Source organism: Cinclus cinclus, chromosome 6 (assembly GCF_963662255.1).
Source record: "Cinclus cinclus chromosome 6, bCinCin1.1, whole genome shotgun sequence".
Lineage (NCBI taxonomy): Eukaryota > Metazoa > Chordata > Aves > Passeriformes > Cinclidae > Cinclus > Cinclus cinclus.
Window position 1 is genome coordinate 37850980 of NC_085051.1, and position 21879 is coordinate 37872858.

At 36.0% G+C, this 21879-nt stretch overlaps 1 protein-coding gene across 5 annotated transcripts in view; it reads right to left on the reverse strand.

Annotated features, from left to right (window-relative positions):
* Positions 1-21879, reverse strand: part of RALGAPA1 (Ral GTPase activating protein catalytic subunit alpha 1) — a 131049-nt gene that overhangs the window by 38552 nt on the left and 70618 nt on the right. For all 5 annotated transcript variants that reach the window (XM_062495983.1, XM_062495984.1, XM_062495980.1 and 2 more), the window contains 8 exons: positions 21703-21813; positions 20687-20755; positions 19285-19419; positions 18371-18554; positions 9866-10730; positions 8412-8483; positions 7403-7526; positions 5611-5766 (listed from right to left, as the gene is read on the reverse strand). In XM_062495983.1, the coding sequence (XP_062351967.1) occupies positions 5611-5766; positions 7403-7526; positions 8412-8483; positions 9866-10730; positions 18371-18554; positions 19285-19419; positions 20687-20755; positions 21703-21813 (1716 nt within the window). The remainder of the gene's footprint in view (positions 1-5610; positions 5767-7402; positions 7527-8411; positions 8484-9865; positions 10731-18370; positions 18555-19284; positions 19420-20686; positions 20756-21702; positions 21814-21879) is intronic.

Here is a 21879-nt window from a genome sequence, read left to right on the forward strand (position 1 = left end):
ACAAAATAGAGATGGACAAATGCAAAGAAGGTGTTTTACAAATGTAAAAAGGTGTTAAAGATTAGAAAAATGTTGTTTATATCAGCATTCTTCAAGAATGAAAGTGTCAAGAACACAGAAAGGAAGGTTCAGCAATCAAAACAAAAGTTTATGACAGAGAGAATAAATTTTAATGGTGTGTATGGAAAGACGTTGGAAGAAATGTTAGGTGGGAAAAAGAAGTGCTGTAAGCACAGAATAAATGTAAGAATCCAGAAAGTGGACCAAATTAAAGATGATTTCAGGCTATGGGCACAAGTGACAGGCACAATGGTCATGTTATCTGTGGTGATCTGGAAAGGTGGCAATGAGAAAGAGATTAAGAGCTCTGTTTTAGCCATTTTAAACCTGAGCTGTCGGGAAGACAGCCCTGAGGAGATAAAGGAGACAAACAGATTTTTTTTTTTTAGGCTTGGTCTGAAACTCTACTCCATTAGAACAAATATATAAAAATGACCAACTGTTAGGTTACCTGAAATTTCAAATTTAACTCAAAATACTTTAAAATATTCTTACTCTATAACCATCATCATGTGTCAGCTCTCCTAATACATTTATGTTAACTGAATACAAAAGAAATGTGAAATAAATACAACCAGGAGGGATGATCAAATCTAATTTTGATACATTAGTGTCATATGCTGTACATGTTACAATAGCAGCCAGACTTTAAACTAAGCTCCAGGCTATACTGAAATTTCCAAATGGCAGATTGTTCTAAGTGATACCAAGTATAATTGAAGTAATAAACGATAGTAAAAGCAAAGCACACTGTCAGGAAGAATTTAAGTATTTACTTTTTAAAATTAAATGAGTTAGGTTTGGAAAGGCAAGACAAGTGAAATAATGCAGGGCTCAATTTACAGAAAATTCCTTTTATTTATCTGTTACATTAACCCTTGAACTCTTGCCAAAATTACTGTAATTTCTAATACCCGCTTACCTAAAGGAGGGAGGGAAAAAAAAGCTATTATATTTTCTTCTGATAGAACAGCTAGACTCAACTTTTTTTCTTCTTCAAAACTGGAAGTGTTTATTACAAAAAGAACAAAAGGAGTAGAGATATATGAAGTAATGGTTTTATGCAGCTACTTTTGTCCATTTAACGTTAATAGCACTACTGTCTACAGTGCATATACCTTCTAGATGAATCTTTCATAAAACATTGGTCTCAATAACTATGGTGTGTTTGGGGTTTTTGTTTATTTGGTTTGGGTTTTTAGCAATATGTGCATCTAAATTGTAACTTAAAAAAATACTGTACTAATAATTCACATCTATAAACCTTCAAGTTCCCAATACATGTTAGCAACACAATAAAAAACTGTTAAGTACTGGGAGTTGTAATGATTTTATGTGGTTAGGATCATGTCATGCACAACTTAGAATCATGTAATACAACAAAAGCTCAAGATGAATTACTATTCTAATCACTAACAACATCACTACTTTTTATTTACATACCATGTGTACAAAATTCTCACAATGCCTTCACTCCTTTAGGAAGTTCCTCCTAAGGAAGGAGAGACTAGACAGGTGATAGATCATTTATGTGTCTCTACAACTTTTCTCACTCTGTGAACTGAGTCTTCTTCACATTACTTACTCCTCATATTCTCTGCAAGCTTATTCTTGCAAGGTTAGTGTAAATACTTTTTACTCTAACCTTTAATTGTAAGAAAACCAGAATGGATTGCATTATCAGCATTAAACCTTTAATTTTCTATTTGCAAATTAAATAGTTACAGCATTAAACATTTAATTTTCTATTTGCAAATTAAATAGTTATTTTACGTATGTATTTCAATCTTAAGTTCCTTTACACAATCAGGAGTTTTTCATCAGTTCTTGAATTCACATCTTTTTTTGCTCTTGCTCATATCTTCAGAAACAAATGCTTCAGAGGTATCAAGACACTCAAAAGTTTAATTTGCTACTCTCTAAGACTGATGGAAAAATAGTTTTAAAATGGCTTAGCCCCTGAAACAGCAGAATCTTGATTTTACAATGGCTCAACTGGCAGGAAGAAGTTTGTTTTAATTTAATTTAATTTCCATTTATAAGATGAACCTATCATGTACCTCTAGGCACATTTGCAATATAAAAACCAGCAACCATTTGAAGCCAACTATTGCAAGTTTGCTTGTTTTTCTCCCACTGAATGAAACAGACCAAAAAAAATCACATGAAAGACCTGTAGAGAAGCTCAAATCTCAAGTTTCTCTGAAGGTCGCAAACAGTAGCTGTACTCAGAACAATTAGAACTGTTAGCACTCACACGGCTCTCAAATAATTTTGATAGTGTGTGTGACCTGATTTCATAAAACACAATCATTTTGCTGATATGTTCAGTCCAAGCAGCATGAGCAGTTGCTGTGAATAGTAAATAAATTAAGACTGTTTTCCTAATCATGTCTCCTGATAGCACTTGCTGGTTTATCCCAAGATATAAACTTAAGCCAATATTTCTCTCACGTTTAGGTTTAATTTTTTAACATCTCTCTTTGCTGTTGGGTCCTTGATATCTAATGCTTCTTCCCATGAAGTCTTTACTTGCTGAGTAGGAGCACTAAAACTCTTACCTAATCCATCTCCCTAACTTAAACATCATTAAACATGCACAAAATGAACAGCTTTTAAACATGTCTTTATTAGATTTGATTGGAATGGGCCAAAAACTTTTAGGGAAGGGAGTAGAGACAGAGGGTCACAAGCCTCTGTTCTTGGGAAAAAGTGCTTAAAAATAACAAAATCAACACACTGAAGAAGAACAGAAAAGAAAGCCACAGAGAAATAAAGTAACTTGATTAAACAGTCAACCAGTAGCTGAGCCACAAATATAACTGCCATCTGTTGATACACTCTACATATCCATACAGACCTTGAATACTCCAAATTACTGATGGGTGAGATTGTTGGTAAAGCAGGAGAGAAGCAGGGGCAAGCTGGAATTGTTAAGAAGCCCAGCTGACCCAATTTTCACAAGCTAAATCACAGGAAGCCTGGACCAGCACTGAACCTTTCCTGGCAAGAACAGCTGTATGCAGATGCAGGGTGTTCTGTGGTGGTGTATCCCTCCCTACCCTCTTGGACTGAACTATCATTTTAGAAATGCTGGTTGGCCTTGGCAAACAGCACCTGGGTTAAGCTCCTCTTGGGTGTATCAGAAACACTGCCTGGTCCCAGAACTTGTGCTATCTAATGAGCTCCTGCTTTTTCGTGAACAGCCTTGGATACTTGTTTTTCTTGCATGAATGCCCAAGTGGAACTGGTAGTTGAAGTTGCAATCAAACTTTCAAAGAAAGTTACCATCACAAATTGTGGAGAGATTGGAAAATTACTGCGATTAAATTCAACTCTCTTGCAGGCCTATAAACAGTGGTTGGAAGTGAGACCCTTTGAGCTCTCCTGGACCACCAGTTGGCTGCAGCCAGCAATCTTCCTCGGAGTGGGACACCTCTCAGAGGCAGCAAACTTGAGTTTGCTGTACTCAGAGGACTACTGTCAAATGACACCAATGGAGCCTGGGCTGATACTCCTGCTGCTCCAGGATCAACCCCTTCACTTGTTGAGAAGATGCAAAGGAATCCAACGTGAGTAGTTCACTGAATTCAAGGAGAAGTTTTTACAGGAAACTCCTTTAGATCTGAGTGCATGCAAGTGTAAATGTGCTATAGTAACTGTACTATAAATGTTGCTCTCAGATTAAGTACTTTAGATTTGTAAGTAAGTTAGGCCTATAAGTGAGTTACTGCTGTGCTACAGTAAATTCTATAGAAACTTTTGTTAAATTGTTTAAATTAAGCTATCACTGTTAAGTTTACATGCTGGTAAAAGCTTTAAGCCTAAACTGTCATTCAAGTCTGGGGCTAAGTTTGGCAAAGGGGTCCACTCTGAACCTTGTGACTCATTGGGAGGACCCTCCTCACTGCTTTTTATCTTTACCCTTTACTGTCCTTACCCTTTTTTCATCCCCAGTCTCCACACAGATCATACTTGGCTGATTTTAGTTTTAGATTGATTGATTAATTTTACATTTTAGTCTGACTTTTCTCTGTGCACTTTAAGCATCCAGCAGGCAGTAGACTGAATCTTGCCAATGAACTGTGTCACACTTTTATTTGAATATTACACCTGCTTTTGCCAATGCCTTTGGTGATCATTCTTTGAGCTACCTAAAACACTCATTCATTACATGCTCCTGGAAACAGACATGAGATCTTGCCTTTGTGCTCTGCTGAAGTCCACAGCATTTTTAAATTATTCACTATTAATTATTTTTCACTGTGACCACTTCCAACACTTTGTTTATAATCAGTTTCAGTTAGATTATGACAAACTTTGTAAGGTTAATTATAAGCTGTATTTTATAAAACCAGTTTTTTTGTTTAAAAACTAAAGAGGCCAGTCAACTTCAAAAGACCCCCTACTTTGTTCTATACTAAAACAGTAGCAACAATGTAATTTTAAAATTAGTTATTTTTGCTATTAACCACTTCTATAAATCATTTAACAACCTTAGTATTACCCTGACTCTACTTCAGGAAATATAGAACAGAAAGGATGCAGCATCACAGGCACACAAGCAAAAGCATTTTTAATTAAAAAACCCCACACCAACCATACCAACCTCAGATGGAACAGTGAGAAGTTAGAATTCATAGTCAGTCTATAATAAGAACAATAATATTTCTTCTTCAAGTTGAACACAAAGAAAAAGAAGTCATTAATAATTGAAGCTTGCCAGAGGCATGGCTATTTCTCTCTTTACTAACTGTCTACCATCTAATTTAATTACAAGTATTAAAGTCCATGCTGAGGTCAACCAGCTTCAGTTCCTCCAATATTACACTTCAACCAGTGCTCATTAACGTGTCTAGTGAATGGATTAGCACATCTGAAGATGTATGTATGCAGGATAGGGGGACAGTCTGAGGATAGCTAATTGTTCATTTATAATAGAACACATGTTCGAGACTGTAACTTATTATCATTAATGTGGAATTTATTAAATTCTAAAGAAAAAAATACCAGTACAGAAAACCATTTTTTTTTCTTAATGCAGCTATAAGAGATCATATCACTGTTGAGAATCTGTGTGTCCTCCAGGACAAAACACCTTATATACAGTAAACATTGTCTTCATATTTAACTTTTACTTCTTAAGGGAAAATTATGTTAATAACCCGCACATGACTCTCAGTTAAATAAAAAAGTCATCTCAGAAAGTACTCACCAATATTTCTTAATTGGCATCTAAGGTTACTAAGTACTAAGATATCAATCAGATGTAATACTTTTCCTTCTACACCAACCATTACTTCCCTGCACTTTTCCACATTATACATATGTTCTTGCCAACAATTGCAATGATGGTAAAAATCACAAGTATGGTAAAATTAAGAATTGGCAGAGAATATACCAAATTAGCAGGTAAAGATGTTATGATATTTATGGTGTTTTGTTGTTGTGTTGGATTTTTTAAAAAAAAATTCTTTTGCTGCATTTTCTTTGACATTAATTTCTCTAGGTTTATTACCAAGAGAACACTGCTTATTCACAGACACCTACCTTTTTTGTTAAAGAGTCATCTGAATCAGAAGGCATTCTTGTTGACACATGGAACATTACTTCCACTGTTGAGGTAGCAAAATATGGAGTGGTCAATCCAGTGCTTTTGTTTTTTTGCAGTCCTCCCATAAAACCACAATGGTTTGTGAGATTTACCTAGAAATAAAGACCAGGGAGCTTTACAAGAAAAAAAAAAAATCAGGTAATAAATACACTCTTTATATTTTAAAATGCACTTTCAACTGAACTTTAAAAATGAAATCATTTTCCCAACAGTATAATTACACTTTGTTTCTAAAAGAGCTCAGACTTGCAGACTAGACTGGAAATCAACTGCAGTGCACTAGCATTCTGTATTCCAAGGTCACCACAGAAGCTATTGGAAAGACGAGGTTAGAAGAAAGGAAAGACTGTGTAAATAATATTTACTGTATTACTCCCTGATCATTTGAGTGTGGTCACTTGCATGTGTTTTCTCAATTTTTTAAAATTCTCTGATACTATACCAGACTTGGCCTGAGTTCTAGAAAAATTCTGTGTAACAGCCAGGAAATTTAGTACCTTCCACATATTTTTTTTTAGAAACTATCATTCTGCATTTATTAAAAAAAATCCCAGGAAACCATCTGGTAATTTGTAAATAAGTTTTAAAGTCTTAGATCAGTGGGTAACAGTCTGACACTGAAATAAGTAAGTGTCTATAATGTGCTGTTTCACCTTTAAAACAGTGACTACAAAAGGTTGTTTTTCAGATGTGACTACATTTAATCTCTGCCCACATGGGATATATTTGTTTTCGTGATACTAAAGGATGCAGAATTTAATGTTAAAATGTTAAAATATTAGTTGTGTTATTATGGAATATTAATCCAAATTAGCAAGTCTTTAAACTAGCTAATACTGCCTAAGAGAATTAAACCACTAAAGAAGGATATTTTATGGTACTAGTGTTATTTTTTTTCCCTCCTGAATGTGGGAAATAAACATCCATGTTCATGAAAGTCAGCAGACTTGTAGCTTTTTCCTCTGTTCCTGTGGGAAAATCAGAGCCATTATCCACACAGTTAATCTGGTAGTGTCCTTTTATACCTAAAGAGTAAAGAAATACAAAGAACAAATAAGATGGACACTCCTGATGAGTACAAGTTGCAAGAGGAGCAAAAAACCTGCAGCTTCTTATACAGCCAACCAGGACCCAAAGCCATTCCTGTATTCTTTGAAACAGTACCAAGTTGAACTTTACACTGGTAATTAATCCTATCCATCTGAAAGAAAAAAAGAAATCCGTGTGATAGTACTGAACAAGTGACTAAAGAGCTGCAGGCCCACATAGATGGTGGTGTTGATCACAGTATTTCTCACTGCTGGAAGAGAAGTAGAGTGGAGTGTGTGATAGATGCCTGCAGTGGAATGCAGGAAGAAGAGATGCTGCTTGTCTGTATTTCTGAAGTCCTAAATTTGAGCAAAGCTCAAACTTCAATGGACTTAACACTTTACAAGCTTACAGAGAAATCAAGATGCCTCCTAATCAGTCCATGAAACCCAAGTACAGAACTGCACATTAAAGAATTATCTATGCCTGCACAAACTTTCTTCAGTTGTTAAGAGCTTGAATTTAAATGGCTAGTATTGCAGACGAAACTAAAACAGGAATTCTTCTCCACATCCTATTTTTAAACCGATGTATTTCAGTACTTGTGAGTAATGCTGGAGAATCAGAGAGTTGTAATATATTAAGGTATTGGTAATTGTCTTTGTAAAAAATCCTAGGATAAAAACATTTAACAAATACCTCCCAGCCAAGACCAGCTACAAAATCCTCATAGGCTTGACTTCCCCCGGTATTCGTAAGAATGGAGTGTTTATCTTCCTGTCCCTCAGCAACATAAAACACTGCAATCTTGTGTGTCTCTCGGCTGTAAAACAGAATGATCATTGCATGGCAGTGCCTTAACTAATATGAAATGAAAATATGCAAACAATACACTCAGAGCATGGCTTTTAAAGCAGAACAAATACATAATGGAATTATAGTACAATTATATGGCTTCTTTTTGGATATCCCCTATATTTTCATATTCTCATTCTGTATTTTCTAGTGTCATCTTCTCTAGGGCCTGAAGTTTTGCTGCACATGAGCAGCATTTACCCCTTTCATCACTTCTAAGATGCAGGATGGTGCTGGTTGTACCAATTGCTAATGGAATAGGTGGGCTTTTGACATGGGTAAAACCTGTAATGTAGGTATTATCCACACTGCACTACCCATTAACAACAGTGCCTTCTGAACACTGTAAAAATGAAGCTTGTGCAACTGAATGAAGAATCTTTACATCTTTTTAAAAGATCATCATCATGTACACTTACACAACTTCCACTGAGTTTTGTTTCAACTTCTACAAAAACAAGTCTAATTTTAATTCTGTGCTACAATTCCAACTAGAGGTCCATGTCTTCAAATACTGGGACCATTTGAAACAGCTAAACAATCAGCCAAAGCTTAAAATGTGGAGATTCGATACATCAAAGTTTCAAAATAACTAAATGTTATGCATACACAAATGCTCACGTTATTTTGAAATTTGTTTATCTCATGGTATTCTATGTGCAGAATTTGACCCTACAAATAAAACCAATGCAACTTCAATATAACAGAAAAAACTACAATAAGATGCAAAATACATTAATAATTTAAACACCTATTAAAAAAGTCAGCTCAGCTCTCACATCTATGCAATTAGAGCCATTTGAGTAAAAGGACACTTAAAACAAGTAAGTAGTCAGTCATTAAAAGAATTTACCATTGTCTTGAGTCCAAATTTCTGAGTTCTCGAAGTAACTTCTCATTTTTCTTCAGGAGATGAAAGCTCCTTCTAAATAGAGAGATTTGTAACTCTTTTATTACCTCTTCACTGATGGATACAGAACAGTACAAGAACAATACAATAATATATCCAGATCCACTCAAGAACAGTCAACACATGCTTCAGCGTTTTCAACAGTCCTTTCTTAATATATAAAAATTAAGACATCTTTAAAAAATATACAAGCAATTTTTCTTACTCCAGAAAATCTTCTATATTCATTATAACCCTGAATATAACCTTTATTTCTTTCCACTTTCTTCTGTCAGCCCATTGGATCTGACTGGGATCCATTTCTTCTCTACAGAAGAACCATAAAATATATATATTTAGTGACAAAAGACACTCCCATTAGTCTACTGTTGTAGGGAGTTGGTGCATTCAAAACAGAACTTTTGGTATCCTGAACTGCAGAGCAGAACTTAGCTCAGTAACCACCCAGTCAGCTGCAACAATTTAAACAAAAAACAAAACCAGTATGTTAGAGAAAGAAAGGCAGTTTTCATGTCTTTTCAACTGTGCTTAAGATGTTTCCCACAAAACACCGTGGCATTAAGAGCAGTCCTGTTCAAAACCAGACTGCCTTGAAGAATTGAAGACCCAAATAAGAAGGGTTGTAACACCAACATTTTGTCTGATTCCAGTGATACCTCAGTGACACAGATTATTTTTGTTTTACTGAATATGCATTTCCCTTCACAGTAGGAAAATATATCAATGATTCTAATGTGGAATTTGAAAGCAATGGCAGAAGAATTCAGAAAGACCCATAAATTCTAGGATGCTAATATTTGTACATACCCCCATGTATATGCAGACATGCACTTAACTACACCTACACAAAAATAATAATGTAAAGAGACACTACTTCTGTAATTGGCCATGTTGTTCTAAACAGTATTCAAACAGTATTTAAGCACAGCCAGTGTTGAAATAAATAGTAGGAGACACATCTTTCTCCTTAGCTAAGACACATGCAAGTCTTTGAGGCTACATGCAAGCATGCTTTTAGCAGACAAAGCAGCAGGACATTGTCCAGCGACACAATAGCTGAGAATATGACACTTCGTGAGTATTATTCTGGCATTGAAAGGTAATGATTTTTGCAGCAACATACATGGGAAGCAAAGAAAATATATCACTCCTTCAATTTGCCTTCAAACACTTTTTAAGGAAAGAATATGAATCAAAATAAATGCAACAGATTCTTCCTTTCTGACTCTCTAAATGACAGGCTGAAAAGCAGAGGAAAGTTGCCATTTAGGTCTTAGCTGCACATCCCCTCTCTTTTGTTAGCTGGCCTGGAATATTTGTGGCTTAACAAACTCTAGGATCAAGGTAAGAACAGTAAAGTTCCTTAAAAAAAGTTCTTAAAATGTGAGTAGTTTTACCTTTTATCCCATGAATTCATTCCCAGTATACTGAGAAGTAATCTACAGTAGTAAAATGCTGACTGTGGCTTTTGTGAGGTCGGCTCATCTTGCTCCATAGCCCTCATATTTACATCATTGAAATGCTTTTCTACAAACTCTCTCTCTTCTGTGTGCTGTTTCAGAATTGCATTGATGACATCGTTCTCCTGCTTTTCTGAGATGCAGACTGGTTGAGGAGCAGGAATGTTGAGTGAAACACCAGTTCTCTGTAAGCATTCAGGGCTTGTAACACCTAAATACTGCAGCAGCTCATCAAGAGCATCTTCTTCATCTCTAATTGTATCCCATGTTGGTACAGTGTCTCTAAATTTCCTTTTAACTTGGAGTGCAATTCCATCTCTTGCAGATATATCCTCCACATGCTCAAAAGATGAAAGAGCATCTGCTGGTTTATCTTGCTGAGATAATGAAAGTGCAAAAGATGTTTGTTGTGAAGATCCACATAAAGATGATGGTCCATACAAAATGGCCGAATCCCATGAGTATTTGCCAGACAGATCACGCACTATAATTCTAACATTTGAATTAGCTGATGCAAGTCCAGCAGACAGTCCTCCTCCAGGCATGTCGTCTTCTGCTTGGATTTGTATGCAAGACACCAGGGAAGTATTGTTTAATACAAAGAATTGAAGATTTGGGTTCTCAAATAGTTCAGGAGAAAGCTCAGGACTTTCACTATATGGATTGTCATTGTTTTCACACACTTGACTGGTCAGCATAGCAGGACCTCCACTCATAGGATAGTGGCCTAAGTGGTTGACTAGATGTGTTATCACAGTACGAGCAGCAACAGATATTAATCCTTGCTGCATGTGAGTTTTCACTGCAAGAGAAAGAGCACAGATTTTAAAAGAAGAGTTCAGAAAATAACACTGAGATTTATGTGTTTCTTTTGGTCTCTTCCTGAGAGAATGAGCACTGCAAGCTAAGGATACATGCAACTCAGTAACAGAAAAATATGTATTTTGATGACCATTGGTCTTGCATATAAATAGAATGAAAAACCCTAAAACAGTTAAAGAAGCATCTTCATTATTTTACACCCATGTCTATGTCTACAGATTATATATCTACAGATTATACTTCCTTTGCCACAGCTTTGTTATCAGCACTCTTCTAAAATCCACAATTCCTTATCTAGTGAAAATAAATCTTGAATTGCTGTTGAAGTAGAGATCATAATTGTGTTGCAAGATGTCCATTCCAACTGCAGTGTATTTTTATTTATGCACATCATTACACTGAGAAATACAAAGGAAGATAGATGCACAAAAGGTCTAATCCATCTTAATTTCCCTGGGGAACATATAGCTGTAGGTTAGTTTGAGAATAGCATTGAATAATTTTAAAGTACAAAGTCAAAGACCAGGCTGTCTATATTGAACATGACCTAACATTATAAAAGTTTTCCAAAACAAAATCTCATGCCACAAATGCATTTTAAGAAGCTTCAGGTTAGAAAACTTTGGGAGGGAGAAAGAAAACTTAATTGTGCCCATCTTATATGAAAATCATCCTATGAGATGCACTGGTATTTCAATATGGTTTTTGCTACCTCCTTCTTTGCTGCACACCTTCCACTTGCACTTTACGTCACCTAAATTCAAAAAAGGTATTCTTAATGACTATATCACACCCTGCTGACACAGTACTATATTAGTATTGAATTATTCTTATCAAGTCCACTCTACATGAAGTACATGAGCCAGACAAAGTGAAACTCTCAGGCACAGAACCATCAATTGGTTCAGCGGACCCATTGAAGAACCCATACACAAAAATATTACACTGCAGAGTAAGACTGGTGGAAGAAGGAACAAGATCAAAATGGCTAAGTATTTGTTTTCTGTATCCTCTCTCTTATAACTGGGCATGGATGCCCTGAATTTGTGATTTACAAAGGGAAGATTAAAAAACTGTACTCCCCAGGATTACATCATGCATTTTTAATTACATTAAACATTGAAAACATCTGCAAATGCTTCCCATCTTCTTTCTCACCAAAATCCATCAAACCAGAATTTTCTGAATGATGTTACTTTTTCATTCAGCATTTACCAATAATATGTAACCTCCTGGGCATAGAAGTAAGGTATAATGAATTCATCTCACTTTATGCTGGATATTCATAAACTGCAAAACTAATGCTTAATAAACAAATTGCTTTTTGCAGTTTCAGATATCTTAATTGGTTTAACTGGAAAAATAAAGGCAAATTTGTGATGCATACTGACTGCCATGATAGATCTTCAGTTTCTGAAGATGGATGCATTCAGCAACTGCAAAAATAAACAGGTAGCATGTAGTTGCTTTTTTTTTCCCAAAAAAGGTTTGGGTACAGCATGTAAGAGATGTTTGGGATTCTGGCTATTCTCTTCCTTTAGGAAGCATTACATGTGAACTACAAATAGGGAAACATTTCATCCAGTTAATAGTTGGCAAAAACAACGTAATATTTACACAATTAAAAAACTCATATATACGCAAGTATTTTAATGAATTAATGCCTTGAAAATTAATATAAGCAGATTAGAGGTTGTATTTTTACTGTCTGTAGCCTTCTTGAGGTTTGAAATTTACAAATACAAAAACATTCAGTGACACTGAATTAAGTGTCCAGATATTGGCAGCATACAAGGAAATTAAGTTATAGTGCCATCTGCTGAAATATAAGAAGGAACTGGAAGCAGATTTTATACAAAACAAAGAGAAAATAAGATGGGTACTTGAAGAATCATTTATCAGCACATTACTGACTAGCACCTGGACAATGCAGAGGGCGGCCCATCTTTGTCAGGATATTTATACCAAGTATTTAGCACTTGCATAGATAAATAAGGTAACAATTTTCTCAGGTTCCCAGGAGCAGACACACATAAGCTTTCCAGACACCTGAAGTCCCACTCCTAAAGGTTAAATGCTCCCGGTTAAGTTCTGCTGAGAAACCTGAAGAAATAAGGACCTTCTAGCATATATTATTACTATTAGTGTTGTGTGGCAAACCCTAAAGATCTCAAACCTCACCACAGCTGTTTTGTGCCTGTGTGTGTGAATGTGATTCCTTAGGAGTGTAAGGGACATGCGGAAAAGTAACACAGTGACACGAAGAGGGGAACAATGAATTTAAATTTGCAAGATCCATTCTCAGTCCTAAATACAGCCTTGCCCTGAAAACTTTGCACTTGAACTAAAATCATAAATCTGTCATTGTTTCTTTTATAAAATACGAACACTACATCTCAGTCTTCTCTCAGAATACAGTGCTGTTGATCTAAAAATGACATAGAAAAATTAAATCAGAAGTATCAAGAGAAGTATACTGAAAAGTAGACTGTAAGATGCAACCTGTTATGTTGAAATAAAATAAAGCAATCTTGAAACACTTTTGCCACACAGAAAATCAGATTTTGATGATGGTTTTCTCAGGAATAAAAAAGGAAAAATCCCAAACCTAGTAATGCATTTTGAAATTATGAAAATTTTAAAATTAACTCTGCAACTTAATTTATTCCTAGAAGCACATCTCCTCAATTAGGAATAACTGGACATTCAATGTATTAAAACCTCAAAATGAGTATCTAAACTGTGCTCTTTGTTTCTGGATGGCAAACAAAAATACGTAATAATGCAAGCCATCACAGCTTTACCATAGATTCTACAAACTAAGTAATCTTTACACATTAAGGCAGTCGAGCTCACTGCTTTGTTGACCTGTCTTCCTGAGAGAACACATCACTGATTTCTTTACAATGGTACTGCCTCTGGTTTAGGCAATGTAATTTAAATGTGTACATGATCATTTGGTAATTTACTAGAAGCATGTTATACTATTTATTTTTCTCAGTCCTGAAATTACCTCTTTTGTGGAAAGGCTGAAGGTCCATCACTAGTAATTTGTATCTGTGGCATGAATGAAGGATTCCTGATTTTACTTAAGATGTGCTGTTAACTTTTTAATTCAACTTTGGCTGAACAGTTTTAAACAACTATGGTTATGTAGTAGAAGTAAAAAGTAATGACTGAGAGTGGAATTTAACTCTCTTCATCCTTTTAGCTTTCTAAAGAATGATGACCTGTACAGACTGATTAATTTCAAATTGAAGCAATGGGATGAATCACTCTCTAAAAACACTTATTTTTCCTTCATTATATTTAGAGGAAGCCTATTTGCTTAGTTTCCTGTATTTACCTTAGTTAGAGCAAGTCTCATTTCTTTCTAATTTCAAACTTCAGCTATATAGACATGCAGTTACAGAGAACCCATCTCTAGAATATTCCCCACAAAACACAGACTGTGTTAATCTAGATGCACTATATATAAAGTATTTTAGGTGTGCATTTTGGGTCCTTTCAGTAAAACGGCAAACAGAGAAGCCTGATATGAAAAGTATTTTATATTTCTACTTTTTAAACAAAAGCTATGACTAAACATCAGGCAGGCCAGTATCTTTCATTAGAAATTGAAAAATATTAGAAAAAATTTATCAATCTATGCAAAAGAGTTTAAAATATGTTTGGAGAAATATGAGTAATGGGGAAAAAAATCAATCAAATCAATAACTGATAGATCACTGTATCCATGTAATGTTACTAGAACCTTCCAATCACAACTACCTCTAGCAGATTCGTGTTCCATGAAGAACAGCTTTCAAAATGTTTTTTTGTCTATAAGTGCAAAAAATTCTCCATCTTACATGTTTATGGTCCTGAAATGAAATGGGAAAGTTCAGAAGTTAGGAGATTGTGTCACTATGCAGTCTAGGTTGGTTTGTGAACATTAAAGATGGCTAGTTAGGTGCAGTTAATTAGAACAGTGGGTTTGTGTGGCACAGTTTTGGTAGTATGGGGATTACAGGGGGGACTTCTCTGAAAAGCTGCTAGAAGCTTTCCCTGTGTCTGATGAAGACAATGTCAGCCAGCTCCAAGTTGGACCTGCTGCTCACCAAGGCCGAGCTGATCAGCGATGGAAGTAATGCCTCTGGAATAACAGAGTTAAGAAGGAAAAAAAATATATTGGGCAAAAGGAAATTGCAGCCAAAGAGCAGAGTGAGAATATGTGAAAGCAACAAGTTTGAACACACCAAGGTCAGTGAAGAAGGAGAGCCAGGAGCTGCTCCAGGCACCAGAGCAGAGATTCCCTGCAGCCTGAGGTGCAGACCATGGTGAGACAGGATGAGCCCCTGCAGCCCCTGGGGACCCCATGCTGGAGGCAAGCGGATGCCCAAAGGAGGCTGTGATCCTGTGGAAAGCCCACGCTGTACCAGGCTCCTGGCAGGAACTGCAGTGCTGTGCAGAGAGCAGCCCATGCTGGAGCAGGCTTGCTGGGAGGACTTATGACCCAGTGGGGGCCCACGCTAGAGCAGCCTGCACCTACAGGACCGAGCCACACGAAGGGGATCCACAGTGGCGCATTCATGGAGAACTGCAGTCTGTGAGAAGGAGCTGTGTTGCAGAAGTCTCCTGTGTGAGGGGCCCCATGCTACAACAGGGGAAGAGAATGAGGAGTGCTTCCCCTGTGGAGGAAGGAGCAGCAAAGACAATGTGTGGTGAACTGACTGCAGACCCCCAATCCCCATCCCCCTGCACCACTGGGGCCAGGGAGGAGGTAGAGATTTACAATGAAGTTAAGCCCAGGAAGGAGGGAGGGGTAGGGGTATGATGTTTTGAAGACTTGGTTTTATTTCCATTATCCTATCGTGATTTGCTTGGTCATAAATTCAGTTAATTTCCCTAAGTCAAATCTGTTTTGCCCATGACGGTGATTGGTGAGCAATCTCTTCCTGTCTTTATCTCAACCCATGAGCCTTTCCTTCTATTTTCTCTCCCCTGCATAGCTGAGGAGGAGAATGACAGAGCAGTACTGGTGGGCAGCTGGCATCCAGCCAGGGTCAAATCACCACCACCACCACTATTTGTATGCCTGTATACCATAGCTACAGTAGGTCGTTGCCGACACTAGCTAGAGGAACAGTTCATCAGCCTTGACATAGACAAGCCAAGTGATTCTTTAGATGTATGAAAGCATCACAGACTTGCTGCCTGCAAGTTCTGATGATGCAATAAAAGCTTCCTACTGATGTCCTTATGGAGAGCTGCTATAAGTTTATTCTGGTTTAAATGTAACAGCTTAATATACTTAATGTCAAAGTTATTTTTTGTATATCTCATACTAGAATCTGCCACTTTACCAGCTACAGAAAGGAGAAAAAAGACAATTTTACAGATAATCCTAGGTTAAGAACTTCCTTGTGAGAGACAGAACTTATAAAGTTACTGAAAAAGAGAGGCCAATAATAATCTTTTTCCTCGATGTATGCCTGTTCCCAGAGGATTTAAGAAATCTTTCTCCTGCTGTTTATTGTATGACTTGCTCCACACCTCTCAGTTGATCCTGTCTCCACTACACAGCTGTGTCACTCTAAGTCCCGTATCTTCTTGGTCTCATACCACATTATGCTGTAGCTAAGTATCCACAAAACTTGTGATGGATCTGACCTTGAAAAATGGAGGCATAACAGGGAAAATCAATCACACTAGTTAAAGCACCTTGTCTTAAGAATTCTGTCATTTCAGCACTTTCAGCTTTGCTTGTGACCTAAGGAGTCTTGCAAATCCTACCCTGTTTTGTAGAGCTTCCCTGAATTCCCTACAACTTCTGCCCTGGCCATTTCCATTCCTTCAAAAAAGATACTATGATAGCCCTTTTACTCTGCTAAAAGGTGCTGGCCCATTGGCATACTGTTCTCTTGCTAGCTTGTACTAATTGACCCTCTGTCTTGACAGAGATCCAGACTGGTTGTTATCCACTAGCTTTACTCATCTCAACTCCTCCAACAATGCCAGGGAGAACAGATGCTGTGCAATTGGTTAAGCACTGCCAATTTGATTCCTCGCCTGGCATTGGGGACTAGAAGTGCCAAGGTTGCAGAACTGAGGTTACATTATAATGCTGCAGTCTGCCAATTAAATTTCACAGTCTAACTTACAATTCCAGAGCCCTGAAACTTAATTTATCTGGAGACATAAAAGAAACATCTGAAATTACTTTAAGAAATTTAACAAGAAATAAAAGAAAAGATCATGGTTAGAAATGCAAAATGAAGATACTGATGCTAAGGCTTTGTGCAACTGTATTCATTTAAAGGGAAATCTATTCAAGGTTGTCTTTTCAGATTGTCAGATTAAAAAAGCCACACAGCATTTGCTTCTAACCCATAATTACAGATTATTATGGAATACAAAAGATGCCGGGCATAAAAAGCTACTACAATTCACTACACTGTAATAGAACATGCAGTGGAAGTAAATTTTGGCAAATGCTTTAAATATTAGCTTTACATAATATGTATAGGTGAGACTGTAATTAGGACAGAATGAATCCTTCGAAGCCTCTTTCATTCTGACCCTGCAGATGATTACTTTTACTAATAAGGCCACAGCCATTTGACAAAAAACCAACTATAGTACCTTGCTTCATTCTTCAGTAAAATTAATAATTACAGCTCCTCCTGCCAGTAGTTCTCAGATCAGACTTGTTCAATCCAATACTGAGCTTATTAGAGGACAGCTCTATGTTTAGAATTCTTTGGCCAAAAAAGTACTTGAGGATGATGAAGCATGCCTTAGACAAGGGCACAATGATTAGCCATTTTCTCTACATAAAAAACAGCACGTAGTCACTACAGACCACAAAATCACCTGCTGTTAGCACACAGCTGCTATAAAGAACTGCTGCATTTATCTGGTTCTTAATACCCTAAAAAAACCCTAAATGGAACAACTTAATACAGAGGCAGAATAGCACTACACAGAGTTGCTTGTATCTTAATCTCATCTTTCTTAATTTTCTTCCCTATGTAGCCATTAGATATTTACTAGATACACTGCATAATACATGATAGTCCTCTGTAGCTTACATTCTTGATACTTTATTTTTACTTTTGAGTTGTGAAAAAAAGTTAATTCCCATGTCTCCTAACATTCTAACCAGATGAGAGAAAACCTCTTTTTAGACAAACCTGTGGTTTTAAGCAATGTAAGAGATCAACACCAAATTATGATAGGTTAAAAAAATTCAGGGAATTAATTCAATACTGCAATGTCAAAAGGGAACAAAAATCCAAAATACTCCAAAAAAAAGGAGCAAAATCAGGAAAAAAATCAAACTAATTTACTGAAAGTAAAATGAAAAGCAACATTTATCCACGTTGCAGTACTTAACATTTCTACTGATGCACGGAGCAGAAGAATCCATATCATATCGATCTTGCTGTTGTTCAGAACATACTTATTTCAGTTAATCAAATGGTAATTGCTCAAAATTACATTTGCTCATTCCATACTAATGGTTCTTACCTAGTGTCTACATATAGCCGAAAACCTGTGCTTTAGATCAACACTTCAATAGTGAAAACCTAGACAAAATCATTTTGAAAGAAAATATATTTAGGCAATTAGACAAACCTTCAGTGACTGGCTGAAGTTTAGAAGACCTCTCCGAGTCTGGAGAATGTAGTGGTTCTGGTTCCTTTAAGCTTTCTAAATGCATAAAAGGATCATAATCCATACATGCCAGATCAGAAAGGCTTAGAGGAAAATATTTTGGGTTGCTAAAACACTGAGACCCATAGACACATCCATGCAGAACCTAGAACAAAATCAGAATTTCATTACATTAATTACTGAAATTTATACTTCATAGTTTTATAAGAAATGGAGTCTCTTTTTATTTGCATTTAAAAAAAATCCATTTGTTAGAAGGCAGGCATGATGAAATGTTGGAAAAATTTTAGATGCTTTATGTTTACAGAAACAAACTCTGATCTGCAAAGAAAATTATTACCAAAGTGGAATTTAACAATAAAGAAACACAACTTACCAAAAAAACATTAAGCTACCTTTATTTTTAGATCTCCTATCTTCTTTAATTACATATGCTAGGTCTAAGCTGCTAGAGGTTTTAATCCCCTTCCCTTGCAAAAAGGATAAAAAACCCTGTGTTCCTAAAGACAGTAACTTAGTGTTTTTTGCTTTGCTTATTGCTGAATGAAATTGTTTGATATATAAAAGTTGCATCCTTTTGTATTAAATGTATAGTTAATCTTCAATAATAGAAGCATCTGCAACCCAAATGACATACAAAAAAAAAAGGCTTGGTTAGCCATCAAATGTACAACAAAATCTACTATTCCAGATACACCAAACTATATACAAAGGTCAAGCTGTTACAGTGAAACATCCAAGAACTGACCCAGCAATCCATATTCCAGGAGTAGAATGGAGGTCAGCTTACAGAGAACTTTTGCCTCCATTTCCATGAAAACTGACACTACCTCTATACAAAGAAATTGTTAATAAGGCAGCAAAGAAACAGGTACCTTATATATACAATTAAGAATGGATCTTTCAGTCTTATCATTTTCTGTTCCTGTAGTGTGAAGAGGCTGCAGCAAAGTCTTCAGTGGCAAGGCCATTATCCAATCCAATAAGCACAGAAGTAAAGAAACCACCAACTGGAAAAAACACTTTCAATTACAAATCAATTAAGCCAGCACCTGCAACTTCATATTTATCACTTTATTTTATTTCTCTGTTTTGTCTTCTTTTTAAAATTCAGTAAAGTCAACCTACTGCAGTAATTGCAGGCCCCACTTGTTAACCACCCTATCTTCAAAACCTATGGCATCAGTAAAAACTTTGGCAACTGAGGTATTTAACAAAGGCCATCTATTCAATAGTTCCTCATCAGGGTAAGACTGTAAGCAGATACTGTACTTAAGAGGATACCCACAGTTTTCAAAATTGATTTGTAGGGTATTATTTTTTAAATTACAGGTAACACATATCCAAATTAAGGCTGATGCACCATTTTGCACATAAATTTCACATAAAGTGAATCAAGGATTACACAAAATGGAACTAATTCATCTGTATTTAGTGCTTTATAAACAACACATAATGTCCTTTACAACATACGAATAATGTTATGCAGCTCCAGGTATCATCCCAAAGAAATCCAACTACTTTCTGACTTGTAGGTTACTCATTTAGCAAAAGAATCAACTCCCTGTTGGGATGTTTTGAAAGACTCTAGAACAGAATCAGATTAATAACAGACACAAATCCAAAGCAAATTATCAATAACTTAGTGACCAAATAATTGCTTTTGATTTTTAAAACTCAGCTGTGGAAGAGAAGACAATTCAGATAAATATCTGCAAGATTCTCTAAAATATTTCTCAAGGTAAATAGAAGTCTTTAAAAAAATCCCTTTACCTAATTTACTCTTCACATAATGCATTCCAAGTTTGTCCATCGAAAGTATAATAAACCTAATGATGAAGGGCACTGAGTCTTTTCATTTTAAACCAATTTTTAAGAAACCCATTAGGGCTACATTTGTCAAAATAGGTAAGACAATTTTTTAATATTATATTTGATGTACAATGATTGACAGTAGTTCATGGGGAAACTTGGTTAATTATGAAAGCATCCCCAAGTGGAAAAGTGGGTAGCTTGCATATGAGTGTAGTCTACAACAGTCCCTGACTTCTTGCAGAGACACTAGATGAAACAGAGCCTCTGAAAACCAAAATGAGCAACAGATGAACTCCAGCTCCTTATGGGAATGGTAGCCCAGAATGATGGAGCTGTCAGCAGAAAGTGCACCAAAGTGCCCAAATTGAAATGACCCAATGAGGCCAGGCCCACAGCAAAGCTAATTCAGAAGAGACACAGCTTTCAGGAGGCAGAAAGTACAATGAAATGAAAAATACTTACCCTCTTGTCCTGCTCATAAGAGGAAGCTTCTGTACTGGGTAGCAGATGTGTAATAGTTGCTATCAGAATCTGGGGAAATATACCATATTTCTTTTAAAACAGAACCTAAACATTTAAGTTTAAAATATTTATTAAAAGCAGGTAAATCTAACGTGATATTAGATTCACGGTTAAATTCTATTATAATTATTTTGAGACAAGTTACAGTATTCCTTGACAATTTTTTAAAAATAAAAACACTTTTAATTGAGTTTTGCAGAATACATTGAAGGAGTATGTTCTGTTTGATGACGTAGGTGCATTAAGGACAATGAAATTACAGTTACCTCAAATATTCAGGCATGAAAAGAACATGACTCAACACACTTATAGGATGCAGGAAAAAATCTGGTGCTGGTTTATGTATGGTGCTATCTGAACTACATTATTTTTTAGAACTACTAGAATTTGTATGCACCGTGTCTCTATTTGATCAAAAATGTCCACAGAGGAGCACAGAAATGCCTGCTGTACCTCTTAAGAAGCTTTCACACGAAAAGAACCTGGGAGCCCTCTGTCTTTTCTCTGTGGTTCAGACTCACAGAGGCCATAGTCCACCTCCTTGTTGGAAGCATATTCAAAATATTATTTTTGCTTTATACTGAAACTCTTTCATGGATATGCAAAATACAATTGCAGATCCGTATTTTAAGCAATCATTTTCTCCCTGAACTTAAATATACATGCTCAAAGAGATCTAATATTAAAAAACAAAAACTATATTTACTGACAACATTCTCATGATACTTTTTCTCTGAAACAAAACAGGCATGTATGACACATTATATGTCAATACTGCAGTCAAGCAGTTAAGTGTGCAGCAATTCCCTACTGTCAGTGTTAAGTAAGATTATGTTTATACTAATTCAGTGTTTTGCAAAACATAATTCTCAATATTCAGATGTTTAATTTTAGGGTAATGCATGGTAGTGTTTAATTTAAAATAATTGAAAATTTCAATTAAAAAAATTACTTACTTGAATAATTCTTAAAGGTGAATCAGCTTGATACAGTTGAAGTCTATGTACATAATGTATCAGCATGTTCAGCATACTGCAGGCAACTTGGGCTACTGTTTTATTTGGGAACTGGAAAAGAGAAAACAGCACAGTAACAATGACAAAATGATTTCATGTAAGAGTACATTACATGGT